This window comes from Meleagris gallopavo, chromosome 5 (assembly GCF_905368555.1).
Source record: "Meleagris gallopavo chromosome 5, MGAL_WU_HG_1.1, whole genome shotgun sequence".
Lineage (NCBI taxonomy): Eukaryota > Metazoa > Chordata > Aves > Galliformes > Phasianidae > Meleagris > Meleagris gallopavo.
In genome coordinates, this window is record NC_139408.1 from 5723277 (window position 1) to 5744698 (window position 21422).

At 47.8% G+C, this 21422-nt stretch overlaps 2 protein-coding genes across 3 annotated transcripts; one reads left to right on the top strand and one right to left on the bottom strand.

Moving 5' to 3' along the window:
• Positions 1 to 1119: 1119 nt before the first annotated feature.
• Positions 1120 to 14452, bottom strand: SCT (secretin). 2 transcript variants are annotated; one of them, XM_085226084.1, is made up of 7 exons: positions 14316 to 14452; positions 4733 to 4794; positions 4091 to 4184; positions 2999 to 3103; positions 2630 to 2734; positions 2401 to 2502; positions 1120 to 1322 (listed from the first exon to the last, which is right to left on the bottom strand). In XM_085226084.1, the coding sequence occupies exons 1-7, from the start codon at positions 14450 to 14452 to the stop codon at positions 1250 to 1252; spliced, it is 678 nt and encodes a 225-aa protein (XP_085082210.1). In that variant the 3' UTR covers positions 1120 to 1249. The 2 variants fall into 2 exon arrangements, with proteins under 2 accessions (XP_085082210.1, XP_085082209.1); XM_085226083.1 differs by having other exon boundaries at positions 2401 to 2505.
• Positions 14451 to 20296, top strand: DRD4 (dopamine receptor D4). Its single transcript, XM_085226064.1, has 4 exons — positions 14451 to 14717; positions 18868 to 18980; positions 19111 to 19664; positions 20026 to 20296. Exons 1-4 carry the CDS (start codon positions 14451 to 14453, stop codon positions 20226 to 20228), a joined length of 1137 nt encoding a protein of 378 aa, XP_085082190.1. The 3' UTR covers positions 20229 to 20296.
• Positions 20297 to 21422: the final 1126 nt, after the last annotated feature.

Here is a 21422-nt window from a genome sequence, read left to right on the forward strand (position 1 = left end):
ATTTCTGAAAAACTTCATGGTTTAAGTGAAGTAAAAGCCATTTTGGCTGCTCTTTTGTTTCAATGGCAAAGAAAGCTAGTCCATGTGTAGGTCCTAAGCTGAGATAATCAGCCATGTTTCTGAGACAATCTTGTTTCTCTCAGTCACCCTAGGACACTCAGACACTCAGAGGTGAGCAGAGGTGAGTGGATCCAAAAACAGTGATCAGACCCAGACGCAGCTCTGTGATTGCCCAGCAGTTCAGCAGGGACAAGACAGGTCCCCTTCCACCAGTGGCCAGCAGCAACTTTTTAAATGGATGCTCCCCGGAATTTCCATCTAAGCTCCAACAGTTTACACCTCAGCAGTTTCCTGAAGCCTCAGTAGTGTGCTATTATACGCTCTTGTCCTGCCTCTTTCTGAGTCTTCCAAGCCTAACACCATGTGGCAAGGCATTTGGCCACTTGTTATATGGACAAAAAAACATGAGACATGTTAATCTTTAAATGATGGGAACAAATTTCTTCCAGCAGAGCTTTGACTTCAGTGGCTTTGAGAAGGCTGGGCAGTAAATACGAGGGGAGAATGGAGCAAAAATCATCTGTGTGTATCTCTATTGTGTAGCTCTCATTACATTTCTTTCTAATAACATCTAGCACCTGGATAAGGTTTTTGCTAAATGGAGCCAGCTGTGTTGCTGGCTTCTTTGTACAGCCGAGCTGTGGACAGTGCTGAGACTCAGCCTGAGCAGATGTGGCCAGAGCCGTTAGCCATTCCCTGTGTGCCTCTGTATATAGACAGGGGAAGCATGACTAAGCACTTCTTGCCCTTACCTTGCATTTCTAATGGCCCAATACCTAGTAAAGGTACCACCTTCACCATGTTTCCCAAATTATAGCCAAAGCATAGCTAACATATCTTTGTTGGACTTTGGAAGTAGACGGTCATATGCTAACGCAGTAGAAGTGATGTGCTTTGCACAAGCTCCACCTACTGACACCAGTTCACACCAACATGCATTTTAATCTTGATTATCTAAGAGGTTTTATTATTGTTGGTTATCTTTTCTTTTTTTTTTTTTTTTTTTGGCTGCTTTCCAGAATTTTATTTTATTTGCTAATCTCAAGAGTTTTTCCAAAGCAAAATCCAATAACTTTTCGCTTTATTTTCAAAGTTGTTTACATGCAAAATCATCTCCTTGGTTGTTTCTGACAGAACATTGATTTTCCTTTCACCTTCAGTCAAAAACATCTCTCTTCCTTCACATCTGTCACCAGCTGCAGAGGGGGCAAATGTACTGGCTGGTAACTGCAGCAGCTTCCTTGGCATCACTGTCTGAGTGACTGTGGGGAAGGTGAAAATGAACAGTAGTTTGTTACTTCTGTGGGAAAGGACCACAGCAAAAGGGAAAAGGGCATCCGGCAAAGTTCAGAGGTGATAATAAGGAGATGTGTGATAGGGGGGGCCTGGATTGCTGCTACCTGATGTCAAACACTTCACAGATGTACAGACAAGGTTATTGACCTCACCACAAAATCACAGAACCCCAGAATGGTTTGGGGTAGAAGGGGCATTTATAGACAATCCAGTGCAACCCTTCCCATGGGCAGAGACACCCTCCACCAGACCAGTTTGTCCAACAGCTTCCCTGGGCAACCTGTGTCCTTACCACCACATAGCGAAGCGTTTCATCCTTACATCCTATGTAAATCTACCCTCTTTTATTTAAAGCCCTTGCCCCTTTTCTTGGCACTACATACCCTTATAAAATTTCTGTCTCCATCTTATAATCCCCCTTTAAGTACTGAAAAGCAGCAGTAAGTTCTCCCCTGAGCATTCTCTTCTCCATCCTGAACAACCCAAGCTCTTTCAGCTTTTCTTCATAGGAGAGGTGCTTCAGCCTTGTGACCATCCCTCGTTATTCTAGGCAACGTGGAGAGCTGGCTTATTCCTCCTATTTTTAGTGGTTTTATACTGAGATTGAAAACAATTGGCCACTGAGAAGACATAGTGTCCAGATGTTGGGGTAGAACATCCTGAGGGGTGTGCTTGAATCATTTCCTGAATCCTGAATGGATTGGGTCTTCTGATGAGCTGTGCCATCAGCTTAGTCCAGAATAACAACTCTACTATTAGAAAAGGATCTAAGCTCATTTCCCTGGGTTTTATTATTTTTTCATTACTGGCTTCTATATGATACATCTTAGCTGTAAATCTTAATGTCAACATTACTGTAGATAAGGCACAACAGAATGCCAGGCAGGCTCAGCAGGTAGAAATAGAAACTACCACGAATGCAGAGACAAAAATCAATTAAGATTGCACACATCTTCCTGCCACCTTGCAGTTTGACCAAAACATTTGCTTTGTTAGCTCTGCGAATCGCTCCTGAGAGCACAGCTTATGGCAGAGCACACCCACCTGCTGTTCAGAAAGCTCTGGTACAGCCACATATAGCAAAGGTCCTCATTGCTGTTTTCTTTCTCCTTCTCCTGCATTTCTGTTTTGACCAGGCCTGGATCGCTGCTTTAAATAAAGAATAATAAGAGCAATAATAATAAAGAAGAGTAACCAACACAGCTGTGAAGCAGCACTGCTCTCTGGAAGGCAGGTTGACCCACCAGGAAGCCTGAGAAAAAAGAGCTCTCACCTGCGCTTGCGGCCCATGAGATTCTGGATAAATTTCTGAACCTGAGCATTTCCTCTCATCTTGCTGTATTCACTGGTGAACAATCCATCTGAGTGCCTCTGAGTTCTGCAGCAGGAAAAAACAACAGAATGACTGCAACTCCCAGCCATGCAACTTATCTCAGCACTCGGAAATTTCTGGGAGACTGTTTGGGAGACCTGTATGCCTCCCCTTCTGTCTCCTCCCATCTTCTGCATCCACTGGATGAGGCCAGCACTGAGATTGGCATTGGAATTGGAAGAAGCTTAGCCGCATGGACTTCTCACTCATTGCTGGAATCTCATCTCCCACTCTCCCTGTGCCGGGAGATTGGATTCAGCTCCTCCCTACCTCTCCTTGAGGCCCACCAGGTGTTTCACTAGCTGCTGCACATAAGCGTTGTCATTCATCTTGCTGAGCTCACTGTGGAAAAGCCCGTCAGCGTGTCTCTCAGTCCTAGAGATGAGAAGAGAATGAAAGACATGGTTTTAAAACTGGAGAAGAATGGGCACTTAAAATTGCTCTCTCAAGAAAAGAGGGTCTCAGGCAAAGATGGGTAAGAATTTGACAGTTTCACCAAAAGAAAAAATACATATCTTAAGAATTTAAAAGAAATCTCTCTCCTAACCATCACACAGCAAAACCATGCTCTTGTTTCTTGCTAGTATCATCAACTTATCAAAAGGATGTGGAGGTTTGAGGATGTCTGGTTAACACTTAACTGAACACAAAAGAGTGGAGGAGGAAGAAAAAGAACATTGAGACACACAAACCCTGAGGACAAGGTAGGTTACGGTAGTCATACCACATTCAGAAAGCACTGACAAACATGATCAAAACCTCAACAATGTTCAACCAAAGCCAGCAGGCTCCAAAACAGTCAGAGCAGTGGGTGAGATAAAAGGTCTGGGATAATGATGTTGGTCTGAACCAGCTTTAGGAGAGGGCCCCTTGTGTGAGTTTGTGTGTCTACAGCAGTGATAGCATTATGGATAGTGATAGCTAGGCCAGGTAGTGGTAGTGGTAGTGGTAGTGGCCATGGAAGGGCTGCAAGGATCTTAGCTCTGCCCTGCAGCCTAAGACCTTTAGTTACTCTGGCCTTAATTGCTCTATTTAAACTATTTAAAAGAGAGAATTCCCCTTTTACCAAGCACTTAGCAGGAAAACAGATTCAAGAGTGTCTTTTTTTTATGTAGTTTGATCTGTTTGGGGTCATGATTTTAGTTCTCAGAGAAGTCCAATCAATGCTTCCACACTTAAGCAAGAAAAATAATGTTTACAGTGTTTACATTCATTGAACTAAATCCATCTGGGGAAGAAAAACAGAACAACTGAACAGCTGCAGCTTCTGGAAGGAAGATAAAAGGTTGACATTATGGCTGGCAGGCTCTTCCAACAAAAAGACACAGAGAAAAAGGAAGCAGAGGCACAAGGAATGCTTACCTCTCTTGGGATGGAAGAGATGCTGAGAAGTGCGACAGGACGATCATGGGAATAATTAGCCGACTCAGACCACTCAAGGAAACCATGTTGGCTCCTGAATTAAAGCACAAAGTTGTATGGTGGGTAGAATGAATGACCTGGGTCTTTGGTAGAGATCATATGCCGCAGAGAAGACGTGGCTACATAAATAACATAACTGTGTCTAAATTAGGCAGGAATTCCTGCCAGCAAAGATAGCATTTATTTAAATATGAAAGATGAACAATTCAAGTTATTCGTGTTGCCAGGAAGTTGTAGCTGTCACTCTACCACCATGACCAGCATGCCATTTTGGAGCTTGGACCCAAGGGTGCCTTTCATAGATGATGTTTGTCTATGGGACTCAGTATAACATGCCTTGAATACACAGGGAGAATGAGTTAACATGAGATAATTCATTGGTGATGATACCACCATGTGGAATAAACCACTCTACTACAAGCGCCTTGAGAACTGAGTCTGCAGGGAGAGGATTTCAAACACCTATGAAAACTTCCCACACTGACAGTTAGCAATATACCTCAAGGGTGCCCAGGAGAAATCTATTTTTCTCCACTTCTAAATTATCAGGCAAAAAAAATTGGCCTGTAACAAAGGACTCACCTACACATAAGGGAGGGAAAAGCCCTGCACTTGTGCTGATATCCGTCTCTCCTCTAATCTTTCTAGAGGGAAAAAAGAAAAAACACACGTTTTCAGTAACAACAGCAGCTTGTATTTTGTTTTCTTACTGAAACAAGAAGAAAATTGCCTTTCGTTTATCACAAGCCATTGCATTTTCTTCCCTTTTATTTCCAACCTCTTCTCATGGCTCCATGCCTGCAGAGAAGCATACTTGCCTTTGTAAGATGCTCACATTTCCCCAGGGGATACCCAGAAGCTATGTCTTTAATTTCAAATACTCTTCTTTCTCCTGCAAAGGAGTGGGCTTTGCTTTCTTGGCTGCACTCTGGGAAATTCTTAGGCACTCCTTCCTAACCTAATGTCAAAGCTCTTCCAATTTGGTTTTATTCCAGCCTGAAACTCAACAGTACAAAGAGCATTAAAAGACTACTGGTTTCCTGAACCACTTTCTTTCTACCCATACCCTTGGAGTAATTTTCAACTCTAGAGATGCTGCAGGATGAGATGGGACAAGAGGAGGAAAGACAAAAGAGGAGATTTATACAGACGTTTGTTTGCAGCAAGCCATGCCACAACTATTGAATGCGAGTTGCAGAGCAGAGAGCTCTTGCAGAAGTTCATGGCTAGAGATCTGTGAGCTCCATCTCACATGCTTTTGATGCTTTTGGTTTTGTTTTTCCTGTCTGATTTGGCTTCAAAGGGGATGAAATTAAAAAAATAAAATAAAAAAAAAAAGTAGAAAGGACATTTCAATTATGACAGCGAGAGCTGTTGGGGAATTTCTCCTTTGTGTCAGTAATAATCACTTTATATTGCATTGTTGTTGAATTGTTTTGATCAGCCAGACCTAGGGAGAAGGTAGATTTTCAGTTTTGTAATTTCCATCATACATTTCCAAGCTTTTATTGCCCTCCTCAGCAATGCTGGCTTTCAACGAAGGCAAACTCCTTCGCTTGCAAATGCTTTTGGCTGAAAGTGCCCATCAACCCAGTCAACCTAAAACTAAGGACCATGTATCTCTGGTCCAGCTGCTCTTTGGTCTCTGTTCTTTCCTTTGTTCCAGAGGAACAAAGCCACATCTCTTATCAGCAGGACTGCTCAGGAGATGGATGTCCTCATGGCAATGGCTCTGTAATCCACCACCCAAGCCTGGAGAGCAGGGAGGATGCAGCCCAGCCAGCCTGACCACACCAGCACAGCAGTACTTACCACAGAGTGCTCGCTCTGGACTCTCAGCCAACTCACAATGTGCCACTGGCCCACTTCTCTCCACAGCCCCCTATAAATCTACAGCCCTTATCAAAAGCAATTATTTGGGTAAAGATATGAATATGAGCAATTGTGATTAACAGCAAATAATGTATCTGGGCTGAAATGTCCTTTTAATTACTCTCTAAATCCATCAGGTCATTCACAGCAGTTCAGTGGGCCGCATTTCTGCTGATGCTCCTGTTTGTGTGCATAATCACAGTAATTTGTTGGGCAAACACCCCTGTACCAATTGATTCATTATGACTGACATCAGTATCTCTCCTCCTGGCTTCAATTACTTCTTGATAGGAGCTTCATCTTCTGTTCTTTCTTCCTTTTTAAATTCTGGCATGGCTTTTGTTTGCAATTGCCAGGACGATTCAGTGAGTATGATGTGGCTCAATAACAAGTAGTGTTTCCTAGGGCAAACGCTCTCCGATCAGGTGGGGCTTTTGCAGGAGAAGACAGTGTTTTTCAAGCTATGGTTTCACAAGCACAACTGCTATAGCTCTGGCAAGAGCAGATTGTACTACAGTTTCAAAGCAGGGAGAATACTGATGCATGCATAGAAACACCCTGGAAATACTCCCTGCCTTTGCCAGGTTTTAAGCTCTTAAACACTATTGCTACTGGTGACATAGAAATGGAGGGGAAAAGATAGGACTAAGACTGTTCTCTCTTTATTTATACTGTATGAAGGTGCTTGGAAATGGTATCAGTGGTGATGGGATCAGCTGGAGCCCCTGGAGTTGCCAGGCAAGATAGGAAAAGACCAAGGAGGAAGAAAAGAGAGGAGACCAGAAGAACAAGAACTGAAGGAACCCAATTTATCTGCTTGGTAACAAAGAATGGAGTTTGCCATGAAAAGGTGATGGGGTAGAAAGGAGTGTGGCCAGGCCTAGTGCTGTTCAGGCTTGGCACTGATTAACACAGCATGGAGAGATCTGTGATGAGCTGCATTAAGGAAATCCAATTGCCACGGGTGCAAGGGCTATTCACGGCAGCCGTGCTGTCAGCTGCAGTCACCCTGGTGAGAGACAGAGAGGATAGCAAGCCTGCAGCATGACATGCATCAGCTTATAACTCTATTGTCCGCCAAAATGCATCTCCAAAAAGCTGTAAGAGCAAGCCAGGTAAATGTTTCTAGTGTGTTGTGTGGATGTTGTAACTCCCACTATGGGCTGGGAAAGCCTGTCCAGCCTTTGGGGTGTCTGCTTATCCAGGGCAGCCCTTACAGGGTAGCATCCATTGCCAGTTTGTCCACTGCCCATACCCGGGATGTGTTACAGCATCAACTCAGGATCTTCTGGGATTGCTCTTCATGGATAGACCTTCCTCGGCCAAAACGCCCCTACAGCCTTTGTGCTGCTCTTTGAGATTGGCCCTCAGATGGCTGAGTGCACAGGGGCCCAAACGAGCTGAGAGGGTTGCAAGAGACCATCTCATCTATTACACAGGTCCAGCAATGCCATCACAAGCCCTGATGAAGCTGTCAAAGGGAAGCCCACCTTTGAGGAGTGCAGGCTGTGCCAGCATCCAGCAGAACACCCATGGATGGCATGGGAATTTATTGAGGTCAGATGGTACATGGAACTGTGCGGCTAAATCCTTCCTACGTAAAAGTAAAATACCCTTTAATCAGCTTACAGGATGTTTAGGAACTTCTACCTCCCTCATTCTTTCTTTTTTCTTAACATGTATGTATGTAAGCCCCTGTGTGTCAAAAGGATTTTCTCTTTCATGCTTTCAGGTGAGCCCTCCCCGACACCCAGGGCCTGGCCACAACGCTGCTATCTACAGAGAGAAGATTGGAGGTGTTTTCTCCACCCTCAAATCTGAAAGAGAAAGGACCCTAATTGGAATAAGGGGATTGACTGGTGGATTTAGCCTCCCAAATACTCCTTTCTTGCACAGGATGGTTTCAGGAGTGGTTTTAATCTTTGCCACCTGATTTGCAATTTTGGCTGCAACAGACAGGAGAGGGATATGGTGGGGGCAGCTGTAGGTGGTCTGGAGAAATGGAGAGAGGAGGACAATTAGAATACATGGCTAAGTGGGACCTCAGAAAAACGCCTACTCAGCTCCCACATCCCAGGGTCGACTCAGTTATTCCCAGATCCTGAGCAGGGTAGGCAGCATTCCTTGTCACCCCTGATACAGAAGCCTGACAAACCTCTGTGGTCTCTTTTGGGAGGCTTGTGCTTAAAGCAATGCATAAAACAAAGGGGAAAGCCATGTTCCCTCTGTTTTGTTGGCATCCCTGTGCCTCTTGTGTGTGCAAATGGTCTACAGCAAACCCTAAAGGATCCCCCTGTGAGCAGGGAGTATGCACCTTCCCGTGCCCAGTATGATAAATATCTGGGGTTCATTCAAGTCCCAGCCTTGGAGAGGGAGAAGGAAGGAGAACCATTCCTTGAGGCTACACATCCCTTGCTGGAGCAGCAAGTGATGTAGCAAGGAGCAAATAACCCCAAAGAAGATGCCAGGATTTAGGAGTCCTCAGCAGAGAGAAGCATCTCCCCCCATCCTATCATCCTCTAGGGATGTGAGGGATGTGCATGGCTCTGTCTGTCTATCTGTCTGTATTGCACTCAGCTCCTAAGATGTTTTGGGATTCCCTTGGACTACTTATGCCTTCCTGCTTTGTTCTGAGCAGCAGAGTCCAGAAAGACATGGCAGAGATGTGCTGTGCTTCTGGGTTGGCACCTGCTTAAAAACAAAGTTAAATATGGGGGATGAGAGGAGATCACTGGCATAAGATATCACATTCCTGAAAGCGTGCCCATTTGCTCTGAAGTCTGGAAGGTGCTGCACATGCTAGTTATCTCTGAAATTGACAGCAGTACCTGTGGGGAAGGACAGCAAAACCTTTGTGTTAGGAGATTTGGGCTCTGTTAGAGCAGACCTCAGCTATTTGGATCAAAGCCGTATCTGCTTTGAGCCAAACCCTTGGGTGAAAGCTGCCACAAAATCCAGTTCTTTAGGAATAAAGTATTAGGTACTTGACACACACTGGAAAAACAAAATCCTTTGAACGTTTTGCTAAGAGCTGGGAGGAGGGGGGTGATGACACGTCTCACCTAGCATGCTGGCAAAGGTACTGGTTTCACAGAATCACAGAATCACAGAATTGTAGGGGTTGGAAGGGACCTCTAGAGATCATCGAGACCAACCCCCTGCCAAAGCAGGTTCCCTACACCAGGTCGCACAGGTAGGCGTCCAGGCGAGACTTGAATATCTCCAGAGAAGGAGACTCCACAACCTCCCTGGGCAGCCTGTTCCAGTGCTCCGTCACCCTCACCGTGAAGAAGTTCTTACGCACATTCGTGCGAAACTTCCTATGCTGCAGCTTATGTCCGTTTCCCCTCGTCCTGTCTCCACGTACCACTGAAAAGAGACTGGCCTCACCGCTATGGCCGCCACACCTCAGATATTTATAAACCTGGATCAGGTCCCCTCTCAGTCGTCTTTTCTCAAGGCTAAATAGACCCAGTTCACTCAGCCTTTCTTCATAGGGGAGATGCTCCAGGCCCTTCACCATCTTTGTGGCCCTCTGCTGGACTCTTTCCAAGAGATCCCTGTCTTTTTTGTACTGGGGAGCCCAGAACTGGACACAGTACTCCAGATGAGGCCTTACAAGGCCATAGTAGAGGGGGAGGATCACCTCCCTCGACCTGCTGGACACGCTCTTCTTAATGCACCCCAGAATGCCATTGGCCTTTTTGGCCACGAGGGCACACTGCTGGCTCATGGCCAACCTGTCGTCCACCAGGACGCCCAGGTCCCTCTCTGCAGAGCTCCTCTCCAGCAGCTCATCCCCCAGCCTGTATTGGTGCATGCAATTATTCCTCCCTAGGTGTAAGACCCTACACTTGCTTTTGTTGAACCTCATCCGGTTTCTTACTTTCCCATGGGACTGGGATGAGAGATGCTTTGGGAGCAAGCCAAGCCATTCCTTATCCAACTTCTTGGGGGATGACAATGTGCATTACTGCAGGAACAGGGCTGCCCAGACTGTCCTTGGGCTCTTGGTCTGGCATGGCTTTTCCCAACTGGACACTGCCTTGTTTCTTAACGCAGGGGAGCTCCAAGCACAGGCTCTCTGCAGCAGAGCTCTGCACTAATGCTTCCCATGCGCCTGGCTTTGCCACAGCTCTAATTGGCATCAGCATCTGTAATCTCAGCCTCCAGCTGTTTGCTGTGTCTGGGAAAGAGGAGAAAGTACTTTGGGGAATTAATTTTAATTATAAAGACAACATGCTCCATGACCCAGCTGGCAGGCAGCCCAGCCCAGCTGTTCCAGGTGTGCAGTGCCAGCAATGAGCATGGCAGCTCCCAACACCTGGACATCATTTTGACTTCATCCCTTTCCGTGTCAGGGACCTGACAGGGTTTGTGAGATAAGGAGGTTCCTTCCGAGGCTCTTGCTGATCACAGGTGTGCCTTTCCATGCCTGGTTGATACCGTGCACATCTCCTCCCCAGGAGCTTTTTCTTAATGAATAGCCCCAGTAAGCTCACTGATGTTTCAAAGGCAGGAGGGGCTCTCGAGGTACACTAATTTGATCAGTCCTGTGACAAAAGCCCTTGTATTTCAGGAGGTTACCCTTGCATGAGATCAATTATATGGCTTAGTCTGAAGCCAGGCACCCACAAGAACATCTAGATGTGATATAATCTAAAAGAGACAGTAAATCTGCCCGCTTTCTCTGTAGCTTCTTTCCCACAGCTAATCACCATTAAAAATGCATGAGATTCTATGACTTACATGGATTTACGTCCCTGTGGCTTCTTGGAGGGGGGGACTTGGAGAAGCTGGAAGCCCGGAGAGCCCTGCTGTCTTCTTCCCTCCCTGGCAAAGATTAACCCCAAAGATAGGACACTGTCTCTGTCTCTTTTCTTGGAAATGCATTACAGGCAGATTGTGAAGCAGGACGGCTTCGCTGTGGATGGTGCTTTCATAGAGAATCACTCAGCTAAATATGTCAAATAAAAGGAATAGGATTGGCTGTAAAAGCTCCTTCTTTTCCTCCCTTTGTTCTGAACCTGAAGATAGCCTCAGTGATGTGTTGCCCAGCTATCAGGGTACTATTCAACAGCTGACTTCAGGCAAATCTGTTCCGAAATTTTGGCAGGTAATTTTGTTCTCCTTTTCTATGTAAAAATTCAGCACCTCAGGCATGAACAACCACAGTGATCAAAGTTCTGAATGCCTTGGGACACTCTGAGAGATGCCTCACGTGCAGCCTCCCTCATCCATTGAACTGATTAACAAACCATACTCACTATAACCTGTGCCTGGGGAGCCTTTGGGGTTCTCCTTCTGCCTCCTTGGTTGCCTGTTGGGGTTGAACTCAGATCTGGCTGCTGGGCAGTGATGATGGCATTGCACTCTCTAGCAAAATCCTTGCATGCCACACGCTGTGGTTGCACAGAAGGAAAGAGGTCCTGGAAAATACTGAACACCAGAGCCTCATTGTTAAAGACTCCATGTGAATTTGTACAAAGGGTCTCTTCCCTTCCTGATGCAAGGCAAAGAGCCAGTATGGGCAGATGGTTCTTTGATGGACTGGTCTTATGTGAAGCTGGGGTGATTCTGCTGGTAGAAAGTGCTGCTGTTCACCCCTTGTGTCCTTCACAGTGCCTGCTTAGTACAGAATAAAGTATTTTTTATGTCAAGAGAAGCAGCTGCAGGTGATTTCACAACCTCTCCAACCCCTGGACTGAGCCCAAAGGATGCGACGGTGTGCCTGGTTAACAAGGACACTCTGCAAGCTGTATACCCAGGCAAAAAATGCGTTGTTCAAAATTACCTATCACATCAGGAACTCTTCAAAGGTGCTCTTAAATATTCACCATCCATCACTCAAAAATCCCAGCCCTGGCAGGGATGCCTGATAATGCTTCTTGCTTTCTGCAAGGGTGACACACGGCTCTGCCATTTGCCATTTTTTATTTTTGCAGTGACATGAGATGACTTCTTTGGATGTGTTGACGTGTTCCCCGTCTCTTCTGCTATAAGCACAGTTCCTCTTATCCAAGCAATGGACTGTGTCTAATGCTCCGAGCTACTAGCAGAGAAGAGAAAGATTTCTGGGGACGCTCACATCAAAGCCATCAAAACCTTCTAGCTCACGATTGCTTACATGGAGCTAGGGATCTGGTTTACAACCTCTGTATTTGCTAAGGGTGCACTACAGGCAGCACACACAGAGAAACCACTGGATTTAGAAGCAGTGGGCAAGCATTGCTGTAGCCTGGGAGTTTGCAAGAAGAACTGCCCTAATTAGCGCCTTGCACGGCTGCTCTCTTTTGGAAGTCAAAAACTACATTAGATTAATCTACTCCAGGATTAAACTGGTCTAGGATTAAAGCACCGCTAGTCTGGCAAAAGAACTTCCACACAGTTTAGAGCCATTCTGTGCTAACCCATAGGGAAAATCAAGATAATTAATAGAAATTGAGTGTTAAATGGCATTAATCCCTGTGGGAAGGCAGAAGGCCTGCAGTTGCAATTCAATCCTGATCCCTGTGCTGCTCAGGGTGGTTAAACAGAAATAAATTAAGGGCACTCTGTCCACAGTCCCACTAATGACCTCAAGGCTTCTCTTGACTAGTTTGAGCTGTTTCCTTGGAGTAGAAGGGCTCTGCTACGAGTGATATTGCCAAACCAATAGCTCTTCTTGACCTGAGAGATGAGCAGCCCTGTTTATGCCCACTTGTGCAGAAGGTGAATTGTTCCAGAGGAACGTGGAAGCTCCAGGCAGAGCAGAAAGCCTGAAGGAACCCCTCTGCGATTGGCGGGGAGCCAGCAGGACAGAGCTTTGTTCTGCCTTACAAGTTTAATCCCACATCAAAGTTGGGTCATTTGCAAGGAGCGGAACAGACTCACTTATAGGTATTGGCATCAACGGGAAAATGGCTATGCTATGCCGGGGCAAGGAGGCAGCTCCCAAAGAGATGATGCTCCTGTTCATTTTGGAAAAAAGCTTGGAAATCACATCTCTGGAGACAATATTTAGCAAGGCAGAGTGCCCGCTGAGTACTTAAGCCAAGGTAATTTTCTCCTTCTCGCATATGCAGCTGCAGAACCTGAAGCAGCTGGATAAAACAGACAGTGGGATTAAGTGCTGTTAGCTGCAGGGCAAGGATGGAACTGAGATCCAAATCCTCACTGCTGGAAATGGGGCTCTGGCTTTCCCACGCTGCAGATGCTGAGGATTGATTGTGTCTTCTTTCAAACAAAAGTAAAGGAATTTGGAGATGAGGGGCATAGAAGGCTGGAGCGAGGAATTTTTCTGTCAGTCTCTTCCTAGATTAGATGTAAGCAATATCTGGACCTTTTAGCAGCTCTGAGAAGCTTCTTGTCTCATAAAAAGAGGACAGTAATGCAGTTTCCCCCTTCCTTCTGGTGTAAATGATCCTTTCTTGCAATGCCTTCCATTCCTGCTGCCTTCCACAACAGAAGGCTGATCAGGATGGGATAGTCAGTGGCTCTAAACACCTGAGCTGAGGTTTGGCAGCACAGCTGGAAAGATGCCCACTGATGCAGGACGAGGACTCACATTTCCCAGCACACCTGAGCTAGAAATGGAAGTCACAGCCCTCCTGTCCTTCCCCAGCCTCTGGCTCTCTTAGAAATGAAGTGTGTTTCTCCGCCAGCACAGGGGTTGATGCAGTGATATGCTCTCTGAGGGGGCAAAGGGATCAGGTCGGGACATCTCAGTGTCCCACAACCAATACCCTCCCCTATCAACTCCTCATAGGGAAATCATTGAACAAGATCTGCTACTCAAAACAACACAGATTGCTCTTTAGTTCCCTGATCTCTTGACTCTCTCCATTTAAAAAGAGGCAGTGTTTGCCGTTTTCTGGACTTCCAGAGTCTTCACAGTCCTTCAAGTGCTCTTGGAGATCAGAGTAATGATTTCTCCCATCACCGTTGTTATCATTGCTTTGAAGGTATTCTGGGGAAAATCTTCAGGTCGGCCTAACTTGAAACAATTTTCTACTCGAAGTTCCTGTCGGTTTGTGTGCTTGTGTTTTTTTTTTCTCCTCTAGCTTTGTCAGAGCTTTGCTAAGATCCGACACTGCATTGATCCACCGCTGTATTCGCAGCGCAGTGCTTGTGGGACCGCCGCTATTTCCTAACTCCCATCAGCGCAGCCAGGCTCACGACAAGGGAGACGGCTGTGTTCAACGTACAGAAAGCACACAAACACGGCACGGCTGGGCTGGAACGGATCCCACAGCCCTCCCTTCCTCAGTCCCTTCCCCCCCACCCCCCCGCCGCATCCCGGTGAGCCGCTTACTGTCCCGGGGCGGCCCGGGGGAGGCTCCTCCCATCACCTCGCAAAGTTCGGAGCCGGCGGAGCGTCTTCGCTTCTCCCTCCCGCGGGGGGCTGAGCCGGGGAGGCGGCGGCTCGGCGGCTCCATGCCCCGGCGCCATGGGGAACGGCAGCGCCGGGGCCGCCCCGTGCAACGGCACCGCTCCGCCGCCGCCTCCTCCTCCTCCTCCAGCCGGCCACAACATCGCCGCCCTGGTGCTGGGCATCGTTCTCATCCTGCTCATCGTCGGGGGCAACGGACTGGTATGCCTCAGCGTGTGCACGGAGCGGGCGCTCAAGACCACCACCAACTATTTCATCGTCAGCCTCGCCGTCGCCGACCTGCTGCTCGCCCTCCTCGTCCTGCCCCTCTACGTCTACTCCGAGGTAAGAGGTGCTCTGGGGGCAGCAGGGGAAACGGGGGGGTGGGGGGGGGGGAGTCTGCCGTCCCTGCTGGCATCCTGGACTGCTGAAGGTGACAGCAGTTGGCTCCGCACAAGTACAGGTACTCTCCCTTGTCCTGGCTGCCCCAGATGCCCCAAGCCCCAAGGTCCCGAGACTCAGTGCCCCATATGCCCCAAACTCCTCAAACCCCAAGATCTCAAGCCCCAAATGTCCCACGCTCCCAAATTCCCCAAGCCCCAATGCCCTGATCCCCAAATTTCCCAAGCCCCAATGCCCTGGGATATCTGCTCTGGGAGCCGCTGCACTGTGAGCATCCCAATTTGCTATCAGCCAGTGTTTAGGAAGAGATGGTGAGCTCCCATGCTGTATTCTGGCTGCTGTGAGTTGGGTTGTGAGGTCTTTAGCCAGGAGGCAGATTGCTGTGACAAGTCGACGAGGAGATGCTGCCTCTTTAGAGATGTGGTCACCCTTAAACTGGCTTTGGTGGCTTCCTGCTTGATTCCTCCTGGCTGGTGTGCTCTGTTTGGCAGACTTGGAGTCACCTCTGAACCTGCTCCCCTCTGAGACCACGACAGCTGAGGGAAAGGGAAGCAGGAGCGAGAGGTAGGAGTGTGCAATTCAGGTGCTCCTGAGTGGTTTTGCATCTTGTTGTGAAACAGAAATAAATTGATTCTGCCTGAGGAGTGATGATGCTTTGAGATTGCAGGGAGATTTGTTGCTCCTCTTCCTGGCCCAACTAATCTTCCTGCAATTTCAGAGGGATCTGTTGGACCTTCACATGGCTCTCCCTGCTGCCATTGCAGCTCTATCAGACAAATGGAGGAAAGCACCCATGGGCCAAAAGAGCTGACTTTTTGCACCTATTCTTGCAGTAGCTGGAAGTGTAGAAGACAGAGGACCTCTTTTCAGATGTGGGGAAAGTTGAGATGTAATGCCATGCAGAGGGAGCAGCCCCAGAAAGCTGTACCTGCAGGTGCAGGATGGCTGTCAGTCAGCTTTCCTGACTTTGTGATTTTTCATTGCCGTGGGGTTTGTGAGAGCTTCCTTGGGTACGGAAAGGGCTGTCCCTGTGAGTGGGGCAGAATGGTATTCCTATCCCTGAAGGCCAGCACAAGATCACGCTGGCTGTGTCCCAGCCCGAGTGTCTCCTCTCCTCTCCCACACCAGGGCTGGTCCTATATTTTCTTAAGCAAGGAAGGCAGTGGATTAGAGCTTAGGATGCTTTTAGTCTCTCTACCTAGTCCTAGGATTTGCTGGGACATTGTGACCTCTGTCTCCCCAGAGCTCTTCTAGCACTTCTAGCACCTAGGTTCTGCTAGGAACCCATAAGGACCAGTGACAAACGGGAGAGTAAGATTCCCCACTCTTTCCCCTGCACCAAGAAGAGCCCTACCATACTGCTTGGATTGGGTGCTTTTGCTTTTCCCTGCATGTCTCAATTTTGGTCCTTAGGAAGCCTCTGTGTTTTATCATTCTTCTTAGCTATTTCTTGCTGAATGGGTTTCTTCCCTTCTTCTGCCTTTCTCTTCCTCTTCCTTTCCCTTTTCCCCTTTCCTGTCCCCAGCTGACATACCCTGTTGTGCCCCTGAGAAGCATTTCCAACTGGTCAGAGCACTGTGGGTATCTCCTTGGGGATGACAGACACTTGCTGGATGCTCAGGATGGGTGGTCAGCCCTGGGTGAGCTTTAGGAGCCTGAGCTGCCCTATCTGTGCCTTAGCAATGATGCTCCCTTAAGTGCACTTGCTTCAGTGCCTGTTCAAAACTATCAGTTCTGTGCTGTAATCCTTCTGTGTCTTTACCTGCCTCAGCAGCCCAGGTTAATACTTGGGGGAGTTGAGATGGATGTGATGAAGCTCGTCTTCCCTCAATCCAAACATTGCTGTCCTTTGTCAGCTCTGATCTTCCAACCAGCACGGGAAACTGAGCTTTCAGTCTATAGTCATGCTGCTCAGCTGTAGCTGTGCCTCCTACCTGCTTCGCCCTGCTCAGCTCCTTCCCTAATCCTTGCCTGAGCCATGAAATGGGGCCGAGCCAGGAAGCTGCTGGCAGGAGCTGTGCATGGTACAGTTATGTAAACATCTTTGCCACTAAGATCCGTGTAAGCGTTTACGAAAAAGAGGAGACAGTTTTAGCAGCTCTGCACTCTTACCCTGCACCTCTACAGGTCGGGGAAGATGATTCTCTCCAATGGCACTTTGCCCGCAGAGCAGAAGCAGAGGCAGTCAGCTTCTTGGGGACATTCAGGAAACTTATGGAATCAGATATAGTGGACTTTGCACTCACACGCCAAGATTATTGCTGGTGCCACATCCCTCTCAGCAGGCTCGGGCTCTTCAGATCAGCACTTTCTCCGTGTTACACCCTTGAACCATGGCCTTGCTGATGGTAGGCAGGTATCTGGAAATCCAGCTGGGCATCTCAGGTCAGATATTAGGAAAAATTCTCCCCTGAAAGAGTGGTGATGCACTGGTATAGGCTGCCCAAGGCATAGTAGAGTCATTGTCCGAGAAGAGTTCCAGGAGCGTGAAGATGTGGCACTGAGGGACATGGTGGGGGTGGGTGGGGGATCTTAGAGGTCTTTTCCAACCTCAGCGATGTTATGATTTTACGATCTCCTAATGTTTGCAGCCTGCTATTTTCTGAGCATCGTATTTTAGATGCCGTCCCCACCAAAGTTCTTTTCATGTGCTCTGCTCCCAGTGAGCCTCCTCACAGGGCTAGCAAGAGGACAGCTATGAAGCTCCTGTGTGGCACCAGAAAGAAGCATGCACTTTTATCATATGAAATAAGAGTGAAACCTTGCCAGATCTGTGCAGAGAGCGCCTTACAAAAGACATAGGCTGGCTCATGGGGTTGTATTTGCAGCTTTGTTTTATTTTGGTAAGGAAGACAGCTTGCACGCTTTGCTGTGCAACTGCCTGGCCGTCTCTTCTCAGCACCAGCACTACTGGAAAAAAAAAGGAGGGTCTCATGCAAAAAAAGCAAAGAACGTGAAGGAAAAAAAAAAAAGGAAGAAATTAGAGTTGTTCTGGAGCACTTGTTAAAGGCGGCTTGAGCTGTCTGTGATCCGTAAAGCTTTACACTGTGTACCTTGATGGGCTAATCTTCTGCAACCTGCTGTAATGAGGTACCACTCAGCCACATGACCAAGCAAAGCCAGCTCTGCCTCTAATCCAAAGTCACTCCTCCACCAGAGGGATTCTGGGCACATTTTGTGGGAGTGCTCAACTTTCAGGGCGCCCAACACGAGCCCCACAGCGAAAGCTCTTGGAAGTCCTTGGAAGGTGCTGCAGCTTGGCAGCTCAGGGCCTGTTCAGAACCCATTCATTCCATGAAACCACAAATGGGTTTTGAACACCGCAGCCCAGAGTCAAATTTTCTCCAGTGAAACTGGACCGGATCCTGGTGAAGCTTTGGTAAAAAATGTGAGAGTTGTGTTTCAGGATTCAGCTCCCAAATTCTGCTTGGAGCAGCTGATCTGCACTAGAGAAAAGCCCAAATGAAACACCCAGGTCTGACTCCAGTGTTCTTCTGGAAGCTCATGGGGCCTCTCAAGGAGATGGGTGTATAAAAATAGCCCAACGGTTTCTCCAGAGTCTCCTTTGGCTTTGCAGCTCCACTAATCATAATCCTGTGCGTGACATCAGTACTGACTGATACTAATCCGGGCAGAGCTACCTGCTCCTGGAAATGTGAATGGGGAGGACCATGAATGTCAGAAACCTCAAGTTCGCACAGGTCACTAGACACCCAAAGAGCACAGGGAGACTCAAAGTGCTTGGACCAGACTTAGAAAGACTGCGCTTCAAGCTGAGGAAGAGCCCTGAGGGACTTTCAACCCTAATATCTCTCTGCTGGAGTGCCAGACAGAGCTGTCTCAAAGGCTGGTTCAGAAACATGGCACAAATGGAAGCCTTCAGTCCAGTGGTGCTGCTCGGAGCCACAGCTAGGAGAAGCCTTTGGTTTGATCCCTGGCTTCAGTCCTGGTACCCAGCACAGGGTACAGGAGCAGGAGTAAGGGGACAAGCCCTGCCCCAAGGATGTTCCCAGGGGCATTTTATACGTATATATACAGAGCTGTTTCCCTGCACGTTAGAGGAACCTACTGACCCGGGGATCTTGTCGTTCAGTTTCAGGGTGGCGTGTGGTCCCTCAGCACTGTGCTCTGCGATGCCCTGATGACCATGGATGTGATGCTGTGCACAGCTTCCATCTTCAACCTCTGTGCTATCAGCGTGGATCGGTAAGTGCCTTCCTCCTCCTTACACCGGAGGAGAGGGTTCGTGTCTCAGCATCGAGCTGCTTCCGTTCTCTTACCTTACCTTACTAGTGCTGCTACCCCCACACGAGCACTGACCCACCTGTGTTGGCAGGTTTATCGCTGTTTCAGTCCCACTGAACTACAACCGGCGACAGATCGACCTGCGGCAGCTGATCCTCATCTCCACCACGTGGATATTCGCCTTTGCTGTGGCATCCCCAGTCATATTCGGCCTCAACAATGTCCCGAACCGGGACCCCAGCTTGTGCCAGCTGGAGGATGACAACTACATTGTGTACTCCTCCATCTGCTCCTTCTTCATCCCTTGCCCCGTCATGCTGGTGCTCTACTGCGCCATGTTCCAGGGACTCAAGCGCTGGGAAGAAGCCAGGAAGGCCAAGCTAAGGGGTGGCATCTACGGGGGCAACAGAATGCTCTATCACTCCTCACCCTTCATTGAGAGAGAGCAGGTTGGCATGGAGCCGGACGAATACCACCATTATGCACACCCTGAGCACCCTCTTTCTGGGGACTATGTGATGAGCAATGGGCTCCAGACTGTCTCCTACCCACACCTCAAGTACCCACACCCGGCACACAGTCAGAAGCGGGCCAAGATCAACGGCCGGGAACGGAAGGCCATGAGGGTACTGCCTGTGGTTGTTGGTGAGTGGCTGGTGGCAGAGGCTGAGCAAGGAGGGTGAGAAACGTGCTGCGTGGTCCTACAGGGTTTAGGATTTTGTTGAACCCGGTCCAGGGAGTGCCTCAGTCTCCCTTTGATCCAGAGTAGCAAACCACTCTTGGGAAAAAACACACGTAGGTTGTTTTTAATTCAACCTTCACTTCAGCTGTCAGCTTTTATGACTCCTGATATTTAAAATGCTAACCCAAAAATGACACACAACTTATACCTTTTCTTCACTAACATTTAGGAAGTTGCCCAGAATTTTTGTCATCGTAGCTCTGCATTTGTTAACTCCAACCCTTTCTAACACAATGCTTTCTCTCTTTAATTTTCTCCTTCCAGGTGCTTTCCTCTTCTGCTGGACACCTTTTTTTGTGGTCCACATTACAAGAGCTCTCTGCAAGTCCTGCACCATTCCCACTCAAGTCACCAGCATTGTCACCTGGCTGGGTTATGTCAACAGCGCCGTCAACCCCATCATTTACACCGTTTTCAACGCCGAGTTCAGGAACTTCTTCCGCAAAGTCTTGCACCTTTTCTGCTGAGTTCACGGAACTGGAGGGAACAACCAGGATAACTTTGTATAGTTCATTAAAGATCTATTTCTGCCTAAGGTCTGCTGTCTTTGCTGGGGAGGAGGGAAGGAAGAAAGATGGTTCCAGGATGGCAGCTTGAGGACGGTGGTTCCCAGCCCTCTGTCTCCACTGCGAGGAGTTGCAGGTGAGTGCAGTGGTAATGGCTTGGATATTCCCCCCCCTGGAAGCTGCAGGTGTAGCCACTTCTTTAACACTTGGTGCTTGACATAGACATCAAGAGACCTCACAAGACAGTGGATATTGCACAGCTTGGCAATCTTCCGACTAATGATTTTCATGCAGGGCTGTTGCTTTCCAAGGGGTAATTTGTGTGCTTAGAAATAAAAGACTTGCTGGGAGGTCTCGAGGTTTTCTTTGACTAAGGATAATGATTGCTTCACCAATTTATCATCAACAAATAAACAGGTTACGTTGCCACAGCAATTATACTACAGTCTTACAAGTTCAGTGTGCTATAGGGGGTAGCTCCCCCAGATGCCAGGGCCCTGATGAGAAGCTTCTAGAGAACTTTAATCACACATGAGTCATACCTACACATCTTCATTTAAGATTGTTGTTCCACTCACGCTCTTCAGAATCTCCGTAATCAGAAGATGCAATAAAAACAAAATTCAGACTGTAACCAAAGCATTAGATATACTCTTCCACAAGCTGCGTAGTGATGATACTGGAGAGCTTTCTGCATTGGTATAAATTGCTGCTCAGTTATCTGCACAAATGTGGGTTTGGCAAGCATGGATGTGGTATGGCTGAGCTCATGTCTTTGTGTAGCTGCAGTTGTCTCTGAACCAACACAGAGCTCTGCTCCCAGCCCAGCAGTGCTCTGCAGTGATGTTCCTCCTGGGAGAATGCAAGATGCAGCTGAGAACAAATGGGTGCTTAAACCAAACAGCACAGGGTATTCAGCACGACGCATTGCTTCCTTTAGTCAGAACCTTAATGGGCAATAGATGGAGGCAAGAAACCTAGTAAATTAGTTGTATTGTTGTGGGTTCAATTAAGAGCATCTTTTCCATTAAGTAATTATCTTAAAGAGTTAGAAAACTGGCACTCGTCATGTAAGAAGAAACGACTGCAAATACTGAAGGATGACTTTGGGGAAGCTTGAAGAGTGGTATGTTGCTTGCGATGGGTTTCTATGGA

What these genes read in the sequence shown, in the direction of transcription:
- SCT (XM_085226083.1), bottom strand. Translation starts at nt 14,452, where the DNA reads ATGGCGCCGGGGCATGGAGCCGCCGAGCCGCCGCCTCCCCGGCTCAGC. An exon ending in CTGGTGGGCCTCAAGGAGAG is followed by an intron (nt 2,735 to 2,998) that starts GTAGGGAGGAGC and finishes TTCCTGCTGCAG; the next exon opens with AACTCAGAGGCACTCAGATG. An exon ending in CTCATGGGCCGCAAGCGCAG is followed by an intron (nt 2,506 to 2,629) that starts GTGAGAGCTCTT and finishes CTTTATTTAAAG; the next exon opens with CAGCGATCCAGGCCTGGTCA.
- DRD4 (XM_085226064.1), top strand. Translation starts at nt 14,451, where the DNA reads ATGGGGAACGGCAGCGCCGGGGCCGCCCCGTGCAACGGCACCGCTCCG. An exon ending in TGTGCTATCAGCGTGGATCG is followed by an intron (nt 18,981 to 19,110) that starts GTAAGTGCCTTC and finishes CTGTGTTGGCAG; the next exon opens with GTTTATCGCTGTTTCAGTCC. An exon ending in GGTACTGCCTGTGGTTGTTG is followed by an intron (nt 19,665 to 20,025) that starts GTGAGTGGCTGG and finishes TTCTCCTTCCAG; the next exon opens with GTGCTTTCCTCTTCTGCTGG.